At 47.1% G+C, this 12803-nt stretch overlaps 1 protein-coding gene across 1 annotated transcript; it reads right to left on the bottom strand.

Moving 5' to 3' along the window:
- Window positions 1–7832: 7832 nt before the first annotated feature.
- Window positions 7833–11726, bottom strand: LOC120981691 (acyl-coenzyme A thioesterase 1-like). The gene is made up of 3 exons (XM_040411322.1): window positions 11120–11726; window positions 9043–9245; window positions 7833–8654 (listed from the first exon to the last, which is right to left on the bottom strand). Exons 1-3 carry the CDS (start codon window positions 11682–11684, stop codon window positions 8076–8078), a joined length of 1347 nt encoding a protein of 448 aa, XP_040267256.1. The 5' UTR covers window positions 11685–11726; the 3' UTR covers window positions 7833–8075.
- Between the last annotated feature and the right edge of the window lie 1077 nt (window positions 11727–12803).

Below are 12803 nucleotides of genomic sequence, written 5' to 3'. Positions count from 1 at the left end.
CTCCAGCCACATGAGGTCTAGCATTGTCTTGCATTAGGAGGAACCCAGGGCCAACCGTACCAGCATATGGTCTCACAAGGGGTCTGAGGATCTCATCTCAGTACCTAATGGCAGTCAGGCTACCTCTGGCGAGCACATGGAGGGCTGTGCGGCCCTCCAAAGAAATGCCACCTCACACCATTACTGACCCAATGCCAAACCGGTCATGCTGGAGGATGTTGCAGGCAGCAGAACGTTCTCCACGGCGTCTCCAGACTCTGTCACGTCTGTCACATGTGCTCAGTGTGAACCTGCTTTCATCTGTGAAGAGCACAGGGCGCCAGTGGCGAATTTGCCAATCTTGGTGTTCTCTGGCAAATGCCAAACGTCCTGCACAGTGTTGGGCTGTAAGCACAACCCCCACCTGTGGACGTCGGGCCCTCATATCACCCTCATGGAGTCTGTTTCTGACCGTTTGAGCAGACGCATGCACATTTGTGGCCTGCTGGAGGTCATTTTGCAGGGCTCTGGCAGTGCTCCTCCTGTTCCTCCTTACACAAAAGGCGGAGGTAGCGGTCCTGCTGCTGGGTTGTTGCCCTCCTACGGCCTCCTCCACGTCTCCTGATGTACTGGCCTGTCTCCTGGTAGCGCCTCCATGCTCTGAACACTACGCTGACAGACACAGCAAACCTTCTTGCCACAGCTCGCATTGATGTGCCATCCTGGATAATCTGCACTACCTGAGCCACTTGTGTGGGTTGTAGACTCCGTCTCATGCTACCACTAGAGTGAAAGCACCGCCAGCATTCAAAAGTGACCAAAACATCAGCCAGGAAGCATAGGAACTAAGAACTGGTCTGTGGTTACCACCTGCAGAACCACTCCTTTATTGGGGGTGTCTTGCTAATTGCCTATAATTTCCACCTGTTGTCTATCCCATTTGCACAACAGCATGTGAAATTGATTGTCACTCAGTGTTGCTTCCTAAGTGGACAGTTTGATTTCACAGAAGTGTGATTGACTTGGAGTTACATTGTGTTGTTTAAGTGTTCCCTTTATTTTTTTGAGCAGTGTATATATATACAGTACAGACCAAAAGTTTGGACACACCTTCTCATTCAAAGAGTTTTCTTTATTTTCATGACTATGAAAATTGTAGATTCACACTGAAGGCATCAAAACTATGAATTAACACATGTGAAATTATATACATAACAAACAAGTGTGAAACAACTGAAAATATGTCATATTCTAGATTCTTCAAAGTAGCCACCTTTTGCTTTGATTACTGCTTTGCACACTCTTGGCATTCTCTTGATGAGCTTCAAGAGGTAGTCCCCTGAAATGGTTTTCACTTCACAGGTGTGCCCTGTCAGGTTTAATAAGTGGGATTTCTTGCCTTATAAATGGGGTTGGGACCATCAGTGGCGTTGAGGAGAAGTCAGGTGGATACACAGATGATAGTCCTACTGAATAGACTGTTAGAATTTGTATTATGGCAAGAAAAAAGCAGCCAAGTAAAGAAAAACGAGTGGCCATCATTACTTTAAGAAAGTAGCCACTGATGGTCAGCCGAAAAATTGGGAAAACTTTGAAAGTAAGGGCTATTTGACCATGAAGGAGAGTGATGGGGTGCTGCGCCAGATGACCTGGCCTCCACAGTCACCGGACCTGAACCCAATCGAGATGGTTTGGGGTGAGCTGGACCGCAGAGTGAAGGCAAAAGGGCCAACAAGTGCTAAGCATCTCTGGGAACTCCTTCAAGACTGTTGGAAGACCATTTCAGGGGACTACCTCTTGAAGCTCATCAAGAGAATGCCGAGAGTGTGCAAAGCAGTAATCAAAGCAAAAGGTGGCTACTTTGAAGAACCTAGAATATGACATATTTTCAGTTGTTTCACAGTTGTTTGTTATGTATATAATTCCACATGTGTTGTTAATTCATAGTTTTGATGCCTTCATAGTCATGAAAATAAAGAAAACTCTTTGAATGAGAAGGTGTGTCCAAACTTTTGGTCTGTTCTGTATATTAAATAGAGCTAGATCAACCTGAAGCAGACTCACTACCTCCACCATGTGGCAGCTGTAAAGAGTTGCAAAGCTTACTTCCAGCTGACTAAATATATCCTTTTCACACATTTTTTGTTCTCCGATCACTGAGATGGAATGCTTTCAGTGTCCTTCACTGCCATAGACAGTAGAGAACAGCGCCATGCTGGGCCCTTGCACACTTTTCCACACTTATTTCAGTTCTCTATCACACTACAAGTCCGTATGACAGCCCAACACAGCCGATAGCGCCTTGTGCTGAGCCATCAAACATGATACATAGATTAGCAGTCTACATGCACAGGGACCATGCCAATATACTAAGTACTGGTACCTGCTAAAAGCACTGGGATAGAGAGGTGATCGTGCCCCGTCTGCTTCTTTAAGGTGACCAATTACTCCAGACCACCCAAGAATTATTTTGTTTCCTTTCCGTTAGGCCTCATGGACACAAACGTATTTTGGTTACCGGGTTCGGGTGGGTTAGGAATTCCGTTACAGGTTTCATTATAATGGAATTCGAAGACGGAATGCAAAACGGAAGCCTTTAAGAGGCATTCTACTTTGATCCGTCATAATAGAAGTCTATGGCCAAGCATAACGGATCCGTCTGGTTTCTGTCATGCAGGGCGGAACAGGACTTTGTTTTCTGTCCTGCATAACGGAAACCAGACGGATCCGTTATGCTTGGCCATAGACTTCTATTATGACGGATCAAAGCAGAAAGCCTCTTAATGGCTTCCGTTTCGCATTCCGTCTGCGAATTCCGTTATAATGGAACCTCTTTGGTTATGCAAACCGATTGTTGCTGCAGCTTTCCGGGTGGCTGGTCTCAGACGATCATGGAGGTGAACATGCTGGATGTGGAGGTCCTAGGCTGGTGTCGTTACACGTGGTCTGCGGTAGTGAGGCCGGTTGGATGTACAGCCAAATTCTCTGAAACGCCTTTGGAGACGGCTTATGGTAGAGAAATGAACATTCATTGCACGGGGAATAGCTCTGGTAGACATTCCTGCAGTCAGCATGCCAATTGCACGCTCCCTCAAACGTTGCGACATCTGTGGCATTGTGCTGTGTGAACATACTGCACATTTCAGAGTGGCCTTTTATTGTGGGCAGTCTAAGGCACACCTGTGCAATATTCATGCCGTCTAATCAGCACCTTGATATGCCACACCTGTGAGGTGGGATGGATTATCTCGGCAAAGGAGAAGTGCTCACTAACACCGATTTAGACAGATTTGTGAACAATATTTGAGAGTAATGGGTCTTTTGTGTATGTAGAAAAGGTTTCACATCTTTTAGTTCAGCTCATGCAAAATGGGAGCAAAACCGAAAGTGCTGCGTTTATATTTTTGTTCAGTGTATAACGGAATTCCCAAACCACCCGAACACCGAACCCGGTAAAGTGCGGGTTCGCTCATACCTACTCATGGGCACAACTTATGCAATGCAAGTAATACCAAACCCACTACTGGGTAATATCGAGTTTTAAAGCTGAGAAGTTTAGTGTCACTTTGGAGGGGTTAATGATTATGGTACCCGGGTTCACAATCATTACGAAATATATTTATTCATGCGCAACTACTAACAGTAATGGCGCATGCGTGAGACTAATGAAGTCTTGCGTTAACGGCAGCCATCTTTACACAGCCTCATGGGAGGCAATGCATTTTACTACATGTACAGAGATACTAACGAGCTTATGCAATGCAAATGAAGGAACCCGGTATGTCCAAAGTAGGACGATCCAGGTCCATTTTGCAGAAAAGAATAGGCATTTTGACAATGGGGCCTGTGGGATGCACATGGCCGGTATCCGTATTTTGTGGATTCACGATTAACAAGGCCTTGCCGTGAAGTGTCCACCACTCAGCAACTACATACAGAATCAGCAGCTTCCATTATAGCCTAGAGCTATATTCACATTGATGCCGGCTGGCACCGGAAACAGTCAACAAGCTTGTCGTCAAACTCCAATGAGCCCAGTTCTAATAATGCAGCCATTTTTTAAAGCAATGGTTATTGTCTGGCTGACCGGTCTCATAAGAAAAGATCTCAGGAGCGCTCCTACATTTTGCTAGTATTGCCTAGATGAAAAGATACTTACGATCACAGAAAGAAAATGATTGGTGCCGTGGGTAATCTCGCTTGAAGTATATCAGCGTTTACCAGTTTACTTTAAAAAGGACACTAGATAAGATACGCGTTCTGACCACATCTCCATAGATCAGAACCAGTCCTTTGACCTATGAGCTGGCGTAGATTTGTGCCATAGTGTAAATTATAGTACATCTGTCAGGCTGTTGAGGCCCCACCCACTTTTAAAGCATGAAAAAACAAAAAAACAAAACGTAGAATTTTGCATGTAGGAAAAACACCTCGATACATTACATTCCACTGCATTGAGCACAATTTGGAAAAAAAAATAAAATTTGGAAAATAGTATCAGCTGATGATATGCGGTCCCGAGGACCAAGAAGGAGCGCGTCGGCGCTGTGTGACCGCATATCAATATAGAATCCCTGGGCTCATATCTCCAGCAAGCTCCGTCTCTGGCTACTCATCTTGCCAAGGGGCCACATCAATTGTAGTGGGGGCACAGCGAGTAGTACCTGCGAAACTGACATATGCAGTGACCGCATGTAATTTGACATCGCTAATAATTAACAATCTCAATATATGCAATATCGTCTCAACAACCGAGATCGCGACAATATTTCCAATGCCTGATGTCAAGCACTAAAACAACTGAAAGAACCGCGCGCTTCTATACCGCCACAAGTCTACAGTATTGACAGTTATTGCTTATTAAAATATTGAAGTATAAGCTAATCTTGCTCCAGTGCGGGGTGAGATAGGATGGTCTGCTTTGTTTTAGACATTTTTTATACATTTATTTTATATATGCTGTTATATATGTTTTTACATTGTTTGCATTATTATTATTATACTCACTTATATAGCGCTGACATAGTCCACAGCGCTTTACAGACGTTTTCATTACACTGTCCCCAATGGGGCTCACCATCTAAGGTCACTATCAGTATGTCTTTGGAGTGTGGGAGGAAACCGGAGAAAACCCGGAGGAAACCCCCGCAAACACAGGGAGAACCTACAGACTCCATGCAGATCTTGTCCCTGGTCAGATTTGAACCCAGGCTCCAGCACTGCGAGGATTAAAGGGTTTCTATCACTTCGTATGACATAATTAGCTGTCAGACACTAGCGATCTGCTAGTGTCTGCTCTGGCCAACCATCCTACTATAATCACTTGTGGGGCAGCGGTTTTGCTAAAAAACTAACTTTTATAAATATGCTAATGAGCCTCTAGGTGCTATGTGGGCGTCATTAGCACCTAGAGGCTCCGTCTACCTTCATACACAGCCGCCGCCCAGCGCGTCCCTCCAGCCCGCCCATGTCCTCCTCCGTGTGACGCAGCGGACGAGTTATCGCGCATGCGCGGCTGTATTCGGCGCATTTGAGATCTCAGCTTGGAGCGGTCAGACATTCAATGCGCATGCGCCGAATACAGCCGCGCATGCGCATTGAATGTCTGACCGCTCCGAGCTGAGATCTCAAATGCGCCGAATACAGCCGCGCACGGCGCATGCGCGAGAACTCGTCCGCTGCGTCACACGGAGGAGGACATGGGCGGGCTGGAGGGACGCGCTGGGCGGTGGCTGTGTATGAAGGTAGACGGAGCCTCTAGGTGCTAATGACGCCCACATAGCACCTAGAGGCTCATTAGCATATTTATAAAAGTTAGTTTTTTAGCAAAACCGCTGCCCCACAAGTGATTATAGTAGGATGGTTGGCCAGAGCAGACACTAGCAGATCGCTAGTGTCTGACAGCTAATTATGTCATACGAAGTGATAGAAACCCTTTAAAGGGGTTCTGCAGTTTGTTTAAACTGATGATCTATCCTCTGGATAGATCATCAGCATCTGATCGGCGGCGGTCCGACACCCGGGACCCCTGCCGATCAGCTGTTTCAGAAGGCGATGGCAGTAGTGCCGCGGCCTTCTCGCTGTTTACCGCAGGCCCAGTGATGTCACGACTAGTATCACTGGCCTGAGGTCACTGGGCCTGCGGTAAACCGTGAGAAGGCCGTGGCGCTCCAGGAGCGCCGCTGCCTTCTCAAACAGCTGATCGGCGGGGGACCCGGGTGTCAGACCCCCGCCGATCAGAAGCTGATGATCTATCCAGAGTATAGATCATCAGTTTAAACAAACTGCAGAGCCCCCTTTAAATTTACCCAAACTAGACCATCTAGGCCTTGAGAGGGGATTATATTATACTTTTTAAGCTACTTTGTCAAATAAGAGAAAATAAGAGTGCATTCATTTTTTTTTTTTCAAAAATAGATTTAATTTTTCATGTTAAATCAGTTACAGCCGTCAAATATTTCTGCTTTTAAAATAAGATTCTTCAAGCATTCACTAAATGTAGGAAAAGTTTACGGTATGGACAGGACATACACAGGACACAATTAACATGGAATCCGATCAGACGCCACACTACAGAGATATTCTCAGATAGAAGCCCTTCCAGAAGTACGATGCCTGCCCTGGGCATGAAGCATTAACCCCTTAAAGGTGTTTTCTATCTTTGAAGGCCTTCAAGGCAGACTCCCCTCCCCTCCCCATGGCCAGACCTGCGGAGGGACGCATACTTGGGGGCTGTTCCTGTCTCGTTTTTGCTGTAGGTCAAGCGGATACGGATGCAAAAGCGGCCTACAAAAACGGTGGAGGGTCTGAAGCATAAAACATATCAGGGGAGACTTTTATGAATTTGGCGCACAGATGGGCACAAGTAATACTACTATATTCATCCGCTGAAGGAACAATGTAGAGCTGGCTGCATCGTTTTGCACCTCTGCTCTAAAGACCAATTTCCTTAGATAATTTGATATCTGTAGTGTATGTCCTGGAACTTGCCCTGTGATGAACTTTTTTTTTTTTTTTGCAGACATTCAAAAATAATTCTTTTTGAATTTCATGATCAATCAAAATAAAGAATTAAAATCATATAAATACAGTATTTAACAAGACAGCATTTTTTTTTATTTTACCATTTTCCTTTCCACTGTTACCCCTATCTGCTTTTGAAAAACACATTTGTGGATGACAATGGAGAGAACGGTGGCAAATTTTTTTTTTTTTTTTAAATTACCCTAAATGGGTCACACTGACGACACATAAAAATAATCTACAACATACAGTGGTTGTATTTACAATCAAAGTGTGAGGGTAAATCCTGAATAATGAATGGCACTGCGCGCCCTCACAGAGAAGCTTCCCTTTAAAAGGTCACTGAACTTTCAAAGAACTTTTGATATGTCACAGCGACACGTGAAAGGTTCTGATCATTGGTGGTCTGAGTGCCGAGACCTCACCAACTGCTAGAACAAGGAGAGAAGCGGTCACATATTATATCCTCTCCTCGCTGCAGGAGATCGGCTCTATAGAAGTCTATGGGTCACGTATCGATTCCATCTCCAGAAGCGAGCACTATGCAAGCGCTTCTCTGCCCTCCTTCTAGTGATCAGCATTTAGATCCCCACTAATAAAAGCCTTTGATATGTCGCTATGACATATCAAAAGTCTTGTAAAGTTCAGTGACCCTTTAAGAACAGAGCCGGACATCTAGGTTTAGTTAAAGGGGTTTTCGGTCACCTCTGGATAGCTCATCAGTATCTGATCCATGGGAGTCTGACACCTGGGATCCCCAACGATCAGCTGTCTGAGAAGGCACCGGCGTTCCTGTAACTTTCCCTAGGCCATGTGACATCATGTTCATCGGTCACATGGCCTAGGCGCAGCCCAGCCCCATTGAAGTGAATGGGGTTGAGCTGCAATACCAAGCACAACCACTATACAATTTACGGCGCTGTGGTTGGCGAGCTGTGAACACCGTGACGCTTACAGCAGCACCGATGCTTTCTCAGAAAGCTGATCGGCGAGGTCCCAGGTGTTGATCAGAAACTGATGATCTATCCAGAGGATAGGTCACCAGTTAAAAAGTCTCAGAGAACCCCTTTAACCTATTGTTTTAGATGCGCATGAAAAAAGTCTTGAATTTTCCGCCAGGAGTCTTCCTGAGCTTGGCAGTGAGCTTTAAGTTCTCCACCTCTTAAAATAGGTACTCCCAAAACTCTATCCACAGAAACTGGGCAGAAAGGACTGGACGGTGGGTCAATCTGATGCCCGGCTCCTGGGTAAGAGAGCAGGGTATAGTTACTCTTCCCATGTTCCTGCAAGCAAGACACGGCAGCCTTGGCATAGACAGGACTCTTCCAGTTCAGATCATCCTCTCCCACAATAAACAGAAATGAACCTTGGGCTTTCTCTACTGGGATGAGGCACTGACGGTTGGCCGGATCCAGCGGATCTTCGAGCGCTTCCGAGACATCAAACACTGCCGTTTCAGAGATCTGGACCCGGCTCATGTTGTAGGACAAGGCTGGGATGGTGACATCTTTGTAGCTCAGAGGGGCGGCTGTATTGGAACAGCAACCGGATATGCTAACTGCTGCAACTACCTGGGGTAGATAGGTGATCATGGAGAGAGCCAGATCTGCTCCTTTACCAGTACCGATTACACCGATGCCAGACCCTCGAATCTTTCAAGAAAAGAAATATATATATACATAAAAAGCTGTACAAAACCACTGGCACCGCATATATGAAATACAGACCGACAGGCTTATGTTGTTTAATATGAAGTCTATCAGTCAAATCTTGGGAGCCAAGTGACAAGTACTTTAGCTACGAATACAGTATCCAAGAGTGGTTGTCACCCAGACTGGTTTTGTCAATAGGCACCGATACCTGCCCCATGGCCATCTCTGTGCGTGCCAAGGAAGATTTGCCATACCGGGTCTGACAACCACGCTGGTATGGCATCAGTGGTCATACTGGTTGTCACTCAGCTTAACAGAAACACATAAAACAGTAACTGCTTGTTCAGAACTCATTAAACACCACAGAACATCTCTTCGGGGGTCTTACTTTTGGATGTCGAGAGAGAAAGTTTGCAGCTTCCTCAAAATACTCCAGGTGGAATTCAGTCATTGCAGGTGGAAGGTCTTCAAAGGCAAAGTATGGCAGAGCCAAAGAAGCGATGCCACGGCTGGCTAGCAGGCTGGAACGGTACTCGACCAGGCCACCATCGTCCCCAAACATGTCAATCACACCAGGAAAGGAGCCTTCCCCTGGTAATGCAATGATAAATAGTTAACAGACCTGATTGGGGGGGGGGAACTGCCAACGTGTGCCAAGAAATGTACAAGAACATTAAGAAAACCGGCTCAGACGTGACGAAGACCTTCGACTTTGAACTCTGAGTGCCGTTTATTGCTCAATTCTTACTCCAATACTTCACAACATGCAGCTGATCAAATTCATGTTGAGTCTATGGTGGCTCTAACAGGTAGGGGCCACTGCAGCGCCACACCTGGGTATTTTGTACTTCATGGTGGTATTTGCCCAACATCCTATAGCTAATGGAAGAAGTACTGGCTTGTTTCAGATGGGACTTTGATGGCATTTCGTTAGGATATGCCATCAGAGTTAGATAGGTGCAGGTCCCAACTCTGAGACCCGCACCTACCCCTAAAACTGTCCCCCGAAAGTGAATGAGAGCGATGGCCACGCTTAGGCGGTGTGCTCTCCATCCATTTCTACGGACACGACTAGGTTATGTACTATAATTCGCTTGGCGGACAGCATGCGGATGACATGCGTGTGCTGTGGACATTATTGGGTCTGCACGGTGGCTCAGCGCAGCAGGCACGATGATGTCACTACCTGGCATCTGCCTGCGCCGAAGTCCTGATGGTAGAGTGTACGGTGGAGCAGGATGCTGGCGGCTCTCTGATTCACCATTGTACTCAACCATATCCGCGTCCTGAGGGACTTTTTGCCTTCCCGTGAAAAATTGGGACTGTTGGACATTTGTGGCATTATATCCTGTACCCACAGATATAGCTATATGGCGGGCAGATTTGTCCCTATGACACTGGCTGATCTGTTTCATGTGCGTTTGGCAGCTGTGTTGGTCCCATGTTCATATGTGTCCACATTGCTGAGAAAAATTATGTTTTATTATATGCAAATGAGTCTCTAGGAGCAACGGGGGCGTTACCGTTACACCTAGAGGCTATGCTCTCCCTGAAACGGCCACACCCCCTGCACTTTGATTCACGCATGGCGCTGTGTGCGCTGAACTCCCAAAACGTAGCTGCTACATGTTTACTTGGCGCTGTGTACCGCGATGTAAACCCTTCCGCACAATGGACTTTATGTAAAGTATGGACTTTTTCCTAAAAGATGTGCTCATGTTATGGAATAATGAAAGTATGCACAACGGTTTTTAGATAAAGCTTTTAGAAATATACGGAGTCAGGGCTTTTTTTTTTTTTTTTAAAGTTAATCTGAACTGTGGCCGATTAGGGATATCGACGTACACGCACTATTCTGTCCGCTGGGAATTGATTGAAGGTGCCACATTTTCATTTAAGACTCTGCACTTTGATTGACAGGGCCAGATGCGATGACATTTACACTGCCAGGTCCTGTCAGTCAAAGTGCAGGAGGCTCGGTAGTTGCAGAGAGAGCAGAGCCTCTAGGTGTAACGGTAACGCCCCCGTTGCTCCTAGAGGCTCATTTGCATATATTAAAACATAATTTTTCTCAGCATTCCGGGCAAATATGAACATAGGACCAACACAGATGTCTTCAGCTGCCAAGCGCACATGTAACAGGTCAGCCAGTGTCATAGGTAGAAATCTGCTGACAGATGCCCTGAACTGGAGCACCCCTTAAAGGGGTTATCCAAACCCTATAATGACCCCTTCAAGGCCCAGACACCTCTTACAGGTTATACTTATCACGCTCCCCGGTGCCCACGTTGCAGCAACGGGGCAGGTCAAGTATAACCTATTCGAGGCGATTAGGGGGAGGGGGTCATTATAACCCCTTTAAACTAGCGTAAGTTATAACAATGACATTACTGCTCGATTCTTATTTAAAGCCCCCCAATCCGGGCGCGATTATCTCTCAGCCCCTATGGCCGCGGTGTCATTACCTGGGGGTAGAAACAAGCTGCCCCTCACCGCCCCCTCCCGCAGTCGGATCCTGCGCACTCCGGGGGCCATAAACCGCCTCTCACATTTGGTTTTGGCCAGCACGGCCCCCGGCAGACCCTTGGGGGCGCTGTGCCCCTCGTGCACCAGCACCTCCACCACCGCTGGGGACTTGTGCACGCTCCTCTTCTCCAGTCTATGGTAAGGCTTCTCCATGACAGAGGGGGACAGGCTCCAGAGCAGCCCCATGGGCAGCACCCCCGTGTAGTCACCCCCCACAGCGGCATTCCGGTGCAGATCCACCGTGCCCGAGCTATCAGCGTGGTAGTGGGCGCAGGAGTCGTAGAGGCAGCCCTGTTCGTCCGCCACCAGCGCCCGCAGCGTCACCGGATCACTAGGACCGAGCCCCCGGACTAGGACGTGCAGCTTCTCATCCGCCAGCCCTGACTGAGGGGACACAGACAGACACACCGGCCGCTGCAGCACGCCATGGACAGTCGGGACTCTGCACACCGCGGCGGCCAGGCGACCCGCTACACGGAGCATCTCGGCGCCAACTGACAGCATCCAGCGATCACGTGACAGCCCCCTTCCCAGACCACCGCAGTAGATGACAGATCAAACTTGGCGAGGATCGCTCGTCAAAACACTAAATCACGTGACCATTGCACAGGCCAGCGTAATAGATCACAGAGCAGACCTGTCAAATCCTAGGTGCGCTGATCAGAAATCACGTGATCACCTCACAGACCAGTTAGACTCTAGAAAAAATGCAGAGAGGCAACAGCAGTGGCCCCGCAGCCTGCAAATTATTATAATTATTTACATTAAGCAATGCTTCTAATGCCTATCCATACACCCAATCCGATCCAGTTTCCTTTGCACACCAATAATACTTCTTTATACCCTTCTCACACACAGAATGCCCCGTTAACCCCTTCAGACAGTATAGGACACTCCCTTAATGCCCTACATGTGGTAAGTTTCCACTGGACTTGGAGGTCGAGTGGAAGGATGGACAATAGGCGCAAAAACGAAACCAGAGTTTTGCAAACCAATAGGTTTTTATTGTTAATGTGTCACATTAACAATAAAAACCTATTGGTTTGCAAAACTCTGGTTGCGTTTTTGCGCCTATTGTCCATCCTTCCACTCGACCTCCAAGTCCAGTGGAAACTTACCACATACACTGACCCAGACGGCGGCTTGGCCCCCGCCAAAGGTGAACACGGACGGAATCGGCAGCACCAACCAGCTAAACTCAATCACTCTTACCCGCCTCCTGTCACTACCAGAGCTTTGAGACGTTCTCACAGCTCTGTTTCTCCACCCCTGTGATGATGTCACTACTAGAGCTTGGAGGAGTTCTCTCTGCTCTGTTTCTCCGCCCCTGTGTTGAGGTCTTTACTTTCTGTTTCCTTCCTCCCAGCTGTCCCTCCTGTGTTTGATTTCTCTGCCTTTAAATCACCCCTCCTCCTTTGTAGGGTGTGGATTATACTTTTCATTTGAGCTGTATCTCTCGCTTGAGTATCTTCACTTGTGTGATATCTTTCACTGGACCTGTGTTCTGCTGATGCAAGTACTTCAGATATTGTCTGCTGACTTTGGATCTGTTTTCACTGCTGCTGCAGCTCCTTCAGTTAAGTGTGCAGACATTGTGTGTTTCTGTTTGTTTGCTGACTGGAT

Source organism: Bufo bufo, chromosome 11, assembly GCF_905171765.1.
Source record: "Bufo bufo chromosome 11, aBufBuf1.1, whole genome shotgun sequence".
Lineage (NCBI taxonomy): Eukaryota > Metazoa > Chordata > Amphibia > Anura > Bufonidae > Bufo > Bufo bufo.
Note: the sequence above shows the minus strand (reverse complement) of the source record. Positions and strands in the feature narration are given on the sequence as shown.